Raw genomic sequence first — 14,120 nt, 5'->3', positions numbered from 1 at the left:
TAATCTCACGGTGGTTGGCGGCTGAAGAGAAGGAGAGAGAGGCTGGCTTGAGGTCAGTTGTCAGAGACAGAAACCAGAGGCCCTCCAGAGCCAGGGGAGGATAGCCGCCCCACGCCTCATCATTGGCTTTCACTAATCCTCCCCTCTTACACATATACACCTTCCCTCTCTCTCTATCTTTCCTTCTGTCTCTCTCTATCTCTTTTTCTCTCTCTCTCTCTCTCTCCTCTTCCCTATCATTCACTGCATTTAGTCCTTCCCTGGCCTCCCTGGTTCTCTCTGTCATCACTCAAAGGGGCTGCAGGGAGGCAAGCGCTCAAAGCTGACATCCTGTCCAGCGAGTTGCATAATGCCAGCCAGCACACTTCACACATGCCCGCTTCATAGAGTAAAGAGAGATAGAGATGGAGATAATATGAAGGCAGGCATGTAAACACACATACGTATACAAAAAGTGCAGCATAAACATACAGCAATACACATACAGGACATACCCCCCCCCACACACACACACATATATATACATGCACTCACACACACACACACACACACACACACACACACACACACATACACACGCACACATGCGCGCACACACACCTCTGTCCAATAACAGATCTACTGAACTGCCACGGTAAAGGGTAGGTACTGTGTAGAAAGGAAAACATCCTACCATTGACAAATCATCACTTTTCACACACTTATCATGTGTGTCACATGAATGTTAATGTGCTACACACTCTCTCTTTCAGATACACACACACACACACACACACACACACACACACATGTAAAAGTAGCCTGCGGTATTAAAGAGTATACAGATGGATGAATGGAGTCTTTCTTTGCCATTTGAGGGTTTATGTGGAGTTAGACTGTGAGCCTTTGACAGAGTTGCAGTTAAAAACACAAAGTTGGTGTGTGTGTGTGTGTGTGTGTGTGTGTATGTGTGTGTGTGTGTGTGTGTGTGTGTGTGTATGCGCGCGTGTGTCTGTGTGCGCATGTGTCTATGTGTGTTTGTGTGTTCACACATGCTCTTGTTCTGTATACTGAGCATAATGAGTCCTTAAGTGCTCTGAATGCTTGACCTCGTGTTCCATTCTCTGCCTTCGCTTCCATCTTCCACACTGGCATCCAAATTCCACACAGTCCTGATTGTGAAGGCTTAGAACAGGATCACTCTGATCCCTTTAAATTGTGTTCCATTACATCTCGACATTTCAACAGAATTCCACTTTCCCCAGTGGACAAAAGCATAGCATGGGTGTGGTGATGTTTTGACAGCACCACGAGTAAACCAAGTCTCAGAACAAACGATGTGTAATTTTTCACCGATCTAAGTTAAGATGGAGCTGAGTTGAGTTTTCCACAGAATTGAGATTCGCGTTTGTGTCACGGAACTATTTTATTTTTTTTTGTTGAGGTGATGCGTCTCAAGTTTCAGGCGTCGTTCTGCTTCCATCTCTGCACTGGCCCAACTCCAGGATATGGCTGCTCCCATGGCTCAAGATGTGCATTTGCTTTTCTAATGCTTTCCTAATGCATCTTTTATATAACAGTTCATGTACAAAACATCAAGTGCTGACACATGTTCAAGTTGGAGCATCCAATCACATGTTTTGACATGCATATGAAAAGGTTGTGCAGGTGTGCGTGCATGTGTGTCTGGTAAGGTATGAAGTTGCATTCTGTTGTATTGTTGGAATCTGTGCATAATGTTTTTTTCCCTCAATATGTCAGAGGATATACAATTACACACACTGGCTAAAAACACACATTTTCTTTAGACACATAACCACCAGTCTTAAGCCTGTTAATCTGACCCTAATCCGATTTGGCCCTTAGACCTTGGGTACATAACAAAGACACCCAATCAGTATCTCAACTGCCCACGTTTTAATCCTCAAACAAGTGGGAGTGCTGTGATACCTCTGCGAGAGAAAACATGGCATGCTTAACAGAGCAGATGGGGAAAATCTCCAGCCACTTCCTGGTTTGTTGCCATATACTTCCTGCTCTAGAGGGCTTTTCTCCTCTCTGGACTTATCTGAAGAGTTTTACGCCGGGGACATATAGAATCATATCCGCTCATATGGAATGGGTGGGGTAATAGCAGCTCTCTCACTTTCTCTCCAAATCAAGTAGAGACCAAGAGAGATCTCCTCTTTCTCTGCAGCACAGGGGAAACCCTCTAGACAAACACAATTCTCACGATTCTAAGGATCCCTCAAGTTCTAAGGGAGTTCAAGATCCTGGAGAATACAAAGGGGAGGAAGTGACATGACAGAGGAGGAGGGAGGGTGGGGGGGTGAAAGGACGAGGAATGAGGAAGAGAACTAGCCCAAGGTTTTAGGGCAGAATCAGCTTCACTCAACAGCTGCCCAAAAGCTTATTACGTGGTAGCCACCCCCCAATCACACACACACACACACACACACACACACACACACTCACTCATACACACAAACACACACACATGAACCCTCCAGTCCTATAACCCCCCCTTTCCTGCTCTGTCAGGAGGAGGAGCTCTTCCTGTCTTTGAAAGGAAGCCTGTGATAAAAGCAAGCCACTGTCCAGGAGATGACCCAATAAAACACACACACAAACACACACACATGCTCACACACACACAGACATACACAAGCTGGCAGACACACACACACACACACACACACACACACACACAAGGCTCTTTTCCAGGAGTGGGCTCAATAAAGACACAACACCCCAGTGTCCAGCTGGATGGCCTTTACACTTGCCTGCAATAACCACACACAAACTCAAGCATATAAACAGGTAAAAGACACATTTTTCTCTGTCCCAGCTACAGCTCTCTCTTTCTCTCTCTCTCTCTCTCTCTAAAACACACATGCACAAACAGAAATACACAAATAGATATATGCCTCACCAGCATGCACATAACGACTAAACACAAACATAGGGAATTGGACGCACCATGTATATCCAGTATAGAGAATATAAATAGATCCTGTGGATCTGTGTGTGATCAGGGCCAGACTCAACTCAATGCCCAGCTGCTGTACACAAACCAAGATGGAGACGTGCAATTAGCTGATAGAGACTGGCAACGACCTGCTAACTCACCATTTCCTAATAATGTCTCGGTCTTGTGGAGTTGTACAATAAAAAGACAGGCACACACACACACCTAAATACACATGGTTCATCCATGTCGAGAGTGGAATGGAACTGCAAAAGGGGGGTGTTCTCTTAGGGACATGCTGTTAAATCAAGATTGCCCCTCTCACTCAATAGCTTGCATACAAAGCTGCCTTTCTTCTTTACAGCACCCAATAAAATCTACCTTTTTTTATTTCCGCCTTTTTTCTTTTTTTTGATTAAGCAGTTTCAACATTTGGCCAACATTCTTGTATGTCATCTATCCCCTGTCTAATTCCCTCACTGAACAATTCAACTCAATCTAACTCAATTCAACTCAACTCAACTCAACTCAACTCAACACAACCCTGTCAAAAAACACAGTCTCAAACAACACCATCATCGTCTAGATCCACTTCAGTTCTACTGTGTGGGTGTAAAAAGCACCAAGGCCCATTGAGTGTTTACGAACATCAGCTGCCTCTCTGACTACTTTGTCCTCGTGTCCCACTGAAGCCCTGACAGGCACCTTCCCCCCCCACCACCCTTCAGAGAGAGTGTCCAGGATGTGGCACCAGGGTGGCACTGGCCGTGGTCTCCTCAGTCCTTCCACTGATAACTGCTGACAGGAGGCAGATTGACAGGGAAGGGAAAGTATGCGGAAGGGCCTGACTGCTGGGCAGTCCGGTCTGATGACCATCGCCAGTGACACACAAGGACATTAACGACTGAACGAGATCCAATCTAATTCCCACAAACAAGGTGTTGTAGATAAACATGGTGGGGGAAAAAACAACAACAAAACATGTCTATTTTTCTGGCAGAATTGGTACCCGATTACCTGCAGGCTGATGGATCCAGGGACCAATCTTGCAAAGTCTATGAAGTGTTGATTATCTGTTGGGCCTTGTTGACACCCAGGTCATCAAAATACAGGCACCCAAGTCTTCACTATACCTGAGCTTCTACAAATCGGACTTCTCACTGCAAACTCAGCCCACACCCTAGAGTGAACCTTACACCCTACACCACCCGCGAACATCCATCCGTCTGAACCTGGGCCCTCCAGCCAAAACATCTAGCTCCAAACCCAAACAAACAGGAGACAGTTGTCGGCTGACCACGCCACACAGACCCCACTGGGGGCTGGACCAGGGAGGCGTCCTCTGCCAAGTTGCTGTCCCGGGACGCTCCTTGGAGCCTGCGTGTTACGAGGACAGCCTAAAATGGCTTCTGGACGGGAAAAGGGGCTTGAGGAGGGAGGGACTGTGTGTGTGTGTGTGTGTGTGTGTGTGTGTGTGTGTGTCTGTGTTATTTACAGTGGTCTCCTCTCCCGCTGCAGTCATCCTATAAAATGCCATGGGCAGCGCTGGAGTGAATTCCGTCAGGGGCCTGTGAAATCTGTTCAGGCGCACACACACACACACACACACACACACACACACACACACACACACACACACACACACACACACACACACAGCATGGCAGTCGGACAGACACTGTGACTCTGGGAGGTAGACACGTTTTCTTCTTCAGACTGTCTGTGTGTGTTTTATGTGTGGCTCTCAATTTGTGTATTTCTCTTCACTGTACCCTCTCTCCCTCTTGCCTCCTCTCTCTCTTTCTCTCTCTTTCCCTCTCCCTCTCTCTCTGTCAGTCTTTCAATAATTCAGTCTCTTGGTTTTATATTCAGCACCAGTGCTCTGCTGTGACTCCTCTTGTTCTCTCATCACACTGCCCAGTGGATGTGGGTCTCGAGGGACCCTTTGAAATCTCTCTATTAGCCTCATCAGCTCTCCCATGTTTTCTTGGCTTCTCACATTCAAAACATGGGAAAATGCGACCACTGGTCAGTACTCCCTCTAGCATCTCTCCTCCATGTCTCCTGTGTCCAGTAAACTTTAAGACCTTGTGGCAAGCATTTTTCCCAATCATCACTTACCCTGTGTCTGTTTTTGCTTTCTATCTGCCTCAGCATTTCAAACCTACAGAGGCTAATATGTATTTAAAAAAAAAGTATTATGACATTTTGAATTTGACCAGTAGGCCAACTATTATTATTTAGTCAGAGTAGAGATTAATGAATCACCAGATCTAATTAAAATGAAGACAATGAAAATATATTCTCAGTTGATTGTAGAATTTCTATGAGGAGCATATGGGGGACGTTCTGATATATGCTTATGCATCTTTCATGGCTTCTAATTAACAATTTATCATGGCTTGATTTCTCTATACATTATACCTAATTAATATAAGGAATGACCTACTCTGCGTCTCTTTAGAATAATGTCACACAGACAGACGTCTTGGGGAATTAATGACTTTGAAAACAAAAAAGTAATTTACATAAGGGCAGGAAAAGCGAGAGAAACAGGGAGAGGGAGAAAGAGAGAAAGAGCAAATAAAAGAAAGAGTGACCAAAGGGAAAAAGAGAGATTATAGATAAAGAAATAAACATAAAATAAAGAACTATAAGGAGAGAACAGAGGGACACTGGGATAGAGAGAGAGAGCAGGAGAGAGAGATGAAACCACTGCTCACAGTGGTAGGGTAGACACATGGAGGGGGAAGGTCTTAATCCTCCATCAGATCCATTTCTCCCCCCTACACTCCTCCTTTCATCCTTCGCTCTCCTCAGCTCTCTGTCCCTGCAGGCGGCCTAATCTCTTAATTGAGTGCTTTGTCATTATAATTGAATAATTAAAGACTTTCCTCATTAAGGGTAAACAAATGATGTGAAAAGCATCTGACGGACAGGGGACCCCCTACCCCACACACACACACATATCAGTTCAGTTTCACAATCTCTTTGGCACAGACGCACATGTGCTGTCTCTCTCCCCCACACACAAAAACCGCACTACATCTATTCACAGTATTCATTACAGTCCTATAATGAATTGACCATTGACTGCCTGTATTGCACACATGCACGTATGCACACAGCACTTATACCTCATTTCTTGAAAATGCCATAACATTTACCAGCTTTTCCATACTCCCGTCTTTCCTACATATGCGCATGTGAACACACACACACACACACACACACACACACACACACACGCACACACACACACACACACATGGCCTGACTTTGGCTTAGTAATGCACTCTCCATAACCCCTGACACTGAGACAAAGAGAGCCAGAGGTCCTGACCACTGAGCTAAAAAACAACAGGGAACAGGAAAGCTGACCACACACACACACACACACACACACACACACACAGCTTTATGGCACTTTTTAAAAGAAATTCTAGTTAAAATGATACTTCAATAAGGGCAAGCTTTTAAAACACATACACACATGTGCCACAAACAGAGACAGGGACCGTGTGAAATTTTGCGTAAAAGTCATGTAAAAGTTTACAGGTTCATTTGGTCACTTTTTAAGCTCTCCATTCAGACAAGTCGATGACCAATGGCCAACCGCTGGTCAAAACTCTTAGGACCAACATTTGGGGTGACAAATAATAATAATTAAAATATTTTTCCCTTAATATAAATGATAGGCTACCCACATTAATTAACAGACTGATAAAATTATAAAGATAGATGTCAGACAACGTTTGCTTGCTTGTTCATCTGCTTGTTTCTGTGAGTAGGCCTAGGAGGTCTGCTTGGTGAATTCCTCCAATCAGATGGAGGATAAGTTTAGATCTTTTTGGTCTTTTTAGCTTTTTGAGCTGTTTAGCAAATCTCTTGGGCAGGGTCATGTTTGTGTGGATCGCCTTCATTTCGGTTTGTCTCAGTCCAAACATTAATTCATTCGTATGAAAAGGAACAGAGTAACTGGAGCACACAGAGCAGAGCGGATAAATTCCGCCTCTCCACTTGTTATTGTCCCGCAATGTTTACAAAGGTTATTCTGATCGCTCAGCTGTAACTGAACACCGCGCCAAGGAACGCTCATTCGCCTGAGGGCGCCCACGACGTGAACCCGCCCTCAACTTTTTTGTTCTCCGTCTTTCCCCCCTCCTTCCCAAGTAAAACTTGCTTCGAACAAAATCTTTTCTGTGACTGCAACGTTTTTTTGGCACTACTGATAAGAAGATGCGGAGATATCGATGCGCCATCTTTTACTTGATCGGCGATGATGGCACTGGATGAATGGCTTTCTTTGTGTGAGAGCACAAACGTCACTTAGCACATGTTATTTCATAATGTAATTTATTCTAATGACTGTTAGGCCTGTAACTATACCCGCATTTGCCAGTGAATTATATAGAGCCTACTCATATTAAGTTATGTTAAGGTAGCGAGTCAGACAGAACCTCACAGTTTGCCTCTTCCGAGGACAGCATATCCGTCATCATTAGAAGAAACGCTGTGAGGTCGACAGCACTACAAACCCCGGCGTGTCCGCAATTACTGCATGAAGATAAATGGCTTTTTCACCCATTTCAAACCAAAACAAACTGCGTCTGAGAAACGAGCAGAATATGGAGAATATATGGAGTATAGCAACAAAGTAGCACAAAACAAGGTAAAAACATACAGGGCGTCGTTAAACATGATAAAAAGCATGGGGACAGAAAGAGTCGAACCCCAGCAATTGGCACGGTTTAAACATGAAAACACGCTATGACCCTAACATACTGTAAGTAGGCTACTGCAGGAATTTGTAAATTGATGTGTAGCTCAACATCACAAAATCTGAAAGCTGATCACGCCCCTTTATATCGCAACTTCGGTAATCACCACAGCCATTAGATTTTTAAAAAGTTGGTCCGCCTGTCAGACGATTGCAAGAAAACATAACAAGCCGGTCCTAGCACTGACGACTCTTTCTGCTATTTGGTACAGCTCCACATTCTTTCAGCTTTATTTATTTATTTATTTATATGCCTCCCTCTCTCCCACTTTGTTCCAAGACAATCCCAACAACCCATATGTTAGTGCTGACCCTCTGGTCAAGCCAACTTCATGATGAAAACACTGAGATCATTTGAAGCTATGATGCGTAAACATGCCCTTGATGATCTGTCAAACAAAATGTTCTGGTTACCAAAAGGATATCGGCCATATAAATATAATGGGCAAAAAAAGAAAGGAAAAAATTAGGAGTGATTCCATCAGAGTTTTTTCCAACAATGTCAACAGACTGGCAGTGACAAAGATGAATTGCTTCAGGGACAGCCTTTACATGCCATGAAGTGAGGAGAGCAAGGGCCAGTTCTCTGACTGTCAAGAGTATGGGTGATTCATCAAACTGACTAGAAACACAACAAACACGCTATACTGAGGAAGACACTCATGGGGGGGAAAGGAGCTGGGGACAAACTTTCATAATCTTTTCCACACACAAGCTCATGCTTGCAGACTCCCCACAAACACACACACACAATCAGTAAGGAGGGTGAGAATGGCACACGGAATAGAATGGAATCTGGCTCTTCCTGTGGAGAGAGCTCTGTGATAACAACACCCCCTAGCCTGATAAGGGAAGTGCCGACACAAAACACACACACACACACACACACACACACATACATACACTCAGAATAGTTATCTTACTTAAATAGTATTAAGAGTATTAAATCATTTTCAAATTACAGGGAATTGAAACAGGGACTGAATACAGGGAATTGAATATTGAAACAGGATGGTGTTTTGCTTTCAAGGTACTTGTTTGTCAAATCAAAGATTCATCACACAGTATCTCTCTCTCTTTATCTCTCTCTCACACACACACACTGACACACACACATGGAAAGACCTACAGATGTCCACACAAACAAATGGCACAGGGACAGTGGTCTTTGTCACTGTCACGTTTTGTCACTGTTTTGTTTTGTTTTGTTTTCCTCTGTCTGATATGTTTGATTATAAGACTGTCCTGTGGGTGACAAGTACATCTGAACATGTTTGAACAGAGAATCTTCTATTCATAGCCCATCTGACCTACTGAGCAGTGTTATGCCCCAGATAGATACACATGCAAACCAAACACAACAACTCACAGATTTTGAGTGGCAGATAAAAAGAGCAACTCAGAGGCAGAGAGAGAGAGAGAGTAGGAGCCCAGAATGACAGATGAGTGACTTACACTGCATGGTGGCAGCCCATGAGAAGGACTCCAGGTTGGGGAAGAAGGAGCTGACCTTGCGCAGCATGCAGGAGCCCTGGGCGGACACATCGTACAGGGGCCTGGGGGCCACCCCCAGGGCCTCCACACAGTCAAACATGCTGCTGCGTCTCTGGCTCTGTCCCCTCTCTGTCCTTCGAGCAGCCCCGCAGAGGTGCCCACAGAGCTGTCTCAACTCAATTAACGCCTGCAAGCTTTCAGGGCTAACAGCAAGACAAACCAGCACCAAACTAAGTCCTTTTCCTGCTCTGCCTGTCCTCTGTTGTGCTAATGTGACAGGCGATGAGGTCGATAGTCTTGGTGTTTGTGTGTGTGTGTGTGTGTATATTCACACAGCACCCAAGTCGCAATCAGAACACACACCCTCCGAAGCCACAGATGCAGAGGAGAGGTGTGTGTGAAATATAGTCCACAGCCACGAGTGAGTCTCAGTGACGAGCCAGGGAGTTGTCAGGCAGAAGTGTCCCAGTGGTGAACTCCAGGTGCAGCTGGGGAGGGAAAGGTCTGGCTGCCTCTCTGCCTGCCTGAGTGACTTTCCCTGGGCTGCCTTTCCTGCCTCCCTCTGCTGGAAGCGTAGCGGGAAGAGAGAGAACGCTGTAGTCTTGTCTGCCCCAGACCCGGTGTCCCGTCTTTGGGGTTTGGAGATGATCTGCGACTCCTGGATCGGTGGTGAGAAGTAGCCTCAGTGACGACCGAGTGAACTGTTGCTCTCTGCACGGCAGTCTGGTGTGTGCACGCACACACCTACACACAAACACACACACGCACGCGCATGCACGGAGTCAGAAGTGAAGCGACTGGCTCTGCCCACAGCAGGGACAGGAGAAGGGAGGAGAGAGGGAGGGAGGGAGGAGAGAGGGAGGGAGGAAGAAAAGTGGGCGGGAGTACTGCTGGTTGGCCAGAGTAAAAAACTCTCTCTCCTTTTCTCTCTCTCTTGTCTATCTCTCTCTCCCTCTCTCTGATTCTCTCTATTTCTCACCCCCCCTCCCCAAATCCAGCCTAACCTCGCATCATATTTCATATTTTTACACATGAAAACAAACAATGCCCCTCCTTTCCCCTGCTTCTCTTGTTCTCTTTCTCTCTCTCTCACCCCCCCTCTTTCCTTCTCTTTTAACACTCAGTCCCCCTCTCCCTCTCTCTGCAGATGGCACACACACACACACACACACACACACACACACACACACACACATTCCTAGGCAAAGCACAGGGTTCATGTGTGCATGCTTGATTGTTCAAGTTTGAGCTGGAATCATTGCAATGTGCCAAAAAAAAGAAAGAAAGTGAGAAAGATGCAAGACAAAGAAAGTATGGGAAAATAGTCTCGATGTTTATTTTCTCCCCTCATTACTCCATCATAGCTGAGTAAAATGCCCTGATGAGAAACCTATTAGAATCATTTTTTTTTTGTATAATTATTTTTTTATTATTTTCATCAAGAAGTAATCAAACATTGATCTTCAAACATTGATTTTTCTATATTTAAATAGTATTTCATTAGACCCTTCCATTGCTGTAGCGATGGGGCCTCTGTATCTTTCCAATGCTTTAAAATTATTTTTTTGTATACTAAAGAGGAGAAGAGGACCATCCATCCAATGGGGTATTTTAGCCTGGCTGTGTTTTGAAAAATACTGTTTAAGACCGTAAATTCAATTCTGATTCTACAAGTGATTGTAATCAATTTTTTTTATATCTCTAACCAACCCTTATAAACCTTCTTACATTCCCAGAAAGCATGTATTGTTGTCTCATTGTGTATGCCACATTTTACACAAACAGGGGAGAAAGGTGCATCGAATTTATTTATTTTTTGATTTAGTGTAGTATATTCTTGTCATAAGTTTGTACTGTATGAGACGCAGATTGGTGATAATGGTGTTGGTTGTATTTAAGCAATCTTTCCAGGTTATATTAGAGTTTTTTATTTTAAGATCTTTGTTCCAACCCTCATATATTTTTTGGAGTGAATAATTGTCTGCCTGTGCAGAGTCTAGGAATAACCGCTGAGTAGCTGAGGGTTCTGTAGGCCTATTATAGTTCAAATCAACGTTATCTGTTAACCAGCTCTTTAATTGAAGATATCTAAAAAGTTCCTTATTAGTTAAGTTGAATTCTATTACCAATTGTTCAAATGACTTTATATTGGTGTGAGAAATAATATCTCCAATAGTTGTTATTTCTTTGTCGCAACATGATCTCCACTTCAGCTCCTCCTTCTGTATGGTGATTGATGGGTTATTCCACAAGCTTGTATTCTTTGGGACAGTGATTTCTATATCTATTAGAATCATTTTGACAATTTGATTATCACATCCTCTATGTTTCCCATTGGCAAGTAAACTCACCGTACACATTTCAGCCATCCCCCCTAACCCTCATTCAGCCCACGTCATCTTCTCTTTCTGTAGAATCAAGATAGAGACATCAAACTGGGTCTTGGCGATCCCATCAGAGGATCAAAGCCATAAAATAAACAGTCAGCGGAGAAGAACACTCTCCCTATAGGACAACTGTACGGTTGCGCTTGCGCATGGAGCGTATTAGCCCTAGGAAGGCCTTTGTGGACGTATAAACTCCTCCGGCCAGCTGAGGCAATTATGCTTCAAATGAGAGAGTGTTACATTAAAGAGGCACATATATACAGTTTTAGCCGAGCGCGATTTATATCTGTTCCCCAGTGTGAACACGGGTTTCCATGTGGGCCAGCGAGGAGTGATATCTGAGCCCACTCTGGCCTTAGCAACGTCAACATGTCCACTTTCCCATAAAACATAATAGCCAGTAGGGACCCGAAAATCATCACAGGCCATTTTCTTTATCTGTCAGACAGATTTCATAACCTCAACCCTGTCCGTGGACAACTGCTATTCATCCTGTTTGGTACAGAAAAGCAGCTTTGTTTCGTTTCATTAAGCTCAAAGAGTGTAAACACCCTGGCAAAGAGTAAACAGCCCACACAGAAGTTGCTTATTCTGGGTCAACAAATGCTATTGTCATGTGTGGTGCCGCACCTTTAAAATACAGTGAGTGTGTGTTGTGGATCATGTATTGCAGGAACTGGAGAGAGTGCACATGACAATGACCTGGGCTTTAAAGCCAATGGAAGAGCCAGGCCTTGGTTGATGAATGGCACCCCATGCTGGGAGTTAATGGCTGTGGTCTAGCCAGCTCCCCGCTCCCCTCCCCACCTCCACACAGACTCCAGAGGAGGGAGGGAGTGAGTGACAGAGTGATGTGTAGCCCCACCTAGAGTTGAGATGAGGGAACTGACACGAAGACACGTGCTCATACACATACACACCCAAGAGCACTCACTTCCATTTACGTAACACAGACATGCACATACTCACTGACACACAGTCATACACCCACACAGACACACACACCACCGTAGCTGCTTTTGAGTCTTGGAGACACCAGTGAATGATTTCTCAATAATCTCATAATGGACCCGAGATGTATAAACTAGGCCTTGACCACTCGTCCACTTAAACACAGATCAAGATATATTAACATCTAATGTACACAAATGTTCCCAGTGAGTGCATAAGGGCAGACATTAGAGCTGCAGCAGCAGATAGAAAAAAAGCTAAGCCAAAGTTTTGATTATTTTTACCTCCTTTACTTTCTCTATCTCCCCATAACCCCCCCCAAAAAAAAGAAAAAAAAAGAAATATTTTTACAGTGTTGTGTTATCAGTTCCCTGGCACACTACCGTTATCTTCTCCCATGACACAGCCTCCTCCATGTCACCTCTGCACATATTCTCTCCCTCTTTCTCTCTTTCTTTCTCTCTCTATCTATCTATCTATCTATCTATCTATCTATCTATCTATCTATCTATCTATCTATCTATCTGTCTGTCTGTCTGTCTGTCTGTCTGTCTAGTCTTCCCTGCTTACATAAAGCAGTGTTTTTCAAAGTGTGGTCCGGGGACCACTGATGGTCCGCAAGCTATCCCAAGTGGTCCGCGAGCAGACGTGGTAAAATATAATATAGATGAGTTGTTTGCAATATTGAACCAACTTATATGTAAATCCAAACAGTTCTGCAACACTGTCTATGTAAGATAATCCAGTTTAAATCATATGAGTCCTCTGACACAATAACCAAAGTGCAAAGACAATAAGCAAGGTGGTTCAGTGAGTAGGCCTATTGTGTAGGCTAATAGTAGGTCTAATCTTTTTTTTTTTTTAGCTAGGTGGTCCGTGCATTTCTTTTTTATTGGTTAAGTGGTCCTTCGTCTGAAAAAGTTTGAGAAACCCTGACATAAAGGGACATGCAGACTACATACCTAGACATTTGTTAAGAGAAATATTTATCTGATTTTACAAATGTATCTTCCCTCCTTTCATTGTTCTTTTCATTCTTTTCATTTATCTCTTCTCTATTCATGGCATTTCTTTCCTTGTCTCCTCCCCTCTTTCTCCCTCTCTCTCTCTCTCTTTCTTTATTCCTACTGTTGTAAGTCTGCCAAGCTTTTATTGGAATAGCTCTGGGATCACATTAGAGTTGCCCATGCTAGCACATGCTGTACTAGGTCCCCCTTCTCTCCTCTCCTCTCCTCTCCTTCCCTTCTCTCCTCTCCTTGACTCCTTCTCTTACTTTCCCCTCCCTTCTTCTCATCTTTCAGGCGCTCCTTCTCTCTCCTCCATCCAAGTTCCTCCATCCACACCAGACCACCAGCTACTGAACGCGGGCCAGTGCTGTGTGGTTTGAGGCCAAATGGCCGCTACTGAAGGGAGCGGGCCTGATCCAAGTGAACACTCACTCAACCTTATCCAATGCAGCGCTGCGCTGTGCGGGGCTGTGCTCCGCTCTATAGCTCACTCTAAATGGCTGCCGCAATGCTATCCAGCCTGAACGTGTCCCGATACTTTCCAAATGTAACTG

General features: G+C 44.3%; 1 protein-coding gene across 2 annotated transcripts in view; it reads right to left on the bottom strand.

The window, feature by feature from the left end:
- The window catches only part of LOC125302241 (retinoic acid receptor gamma-A-like), a 59,107-nt gene that overhangs the window by 13,712 nt on the left and 31,275 nt on the right, over positions 1-14,120 (bottom strand). Inside the window, exon 1 of one of the 2 annotated variants that reach the window (XM_048255351.1) lies at positions 9,183-9,975. The exons of the other annotated variant lie outside the window; for it this stretch is intronic. Coding sequence (XP_048111308.1) covers positions 9,183-9,321 — 139 coding nt within the window. The 5' untranslated portion in view covers positions 9,322-9,975. Of the gene's footprint in view, positions 1-9,182; positions 9,976-14,120 lie in introns of those variants that run through there. 2 annotated transcript variants of the gene reach the window in all.

The sequence above is a fragment of the Alosa alosa genome, chromosome 10 (genome assembly GCF_017589495.1).
Source record: "Alosa alosa isolate M-15738 ecotype Scorff River chromosome 10, AALO_Geno_1.1, whole genome shotgun sequence".
Lineage (NCBI taxonomy): Eukaryota > Metazoa > Chordata > Actinopteri > Clupeiformes > Clupeidae > Alosa > Alosa alosa.
The sequence above is the reverse complement of the archived record's forward strand: the minus strand, read 5'-3'. Positions and strand labels throughout refer to the sequence as shown.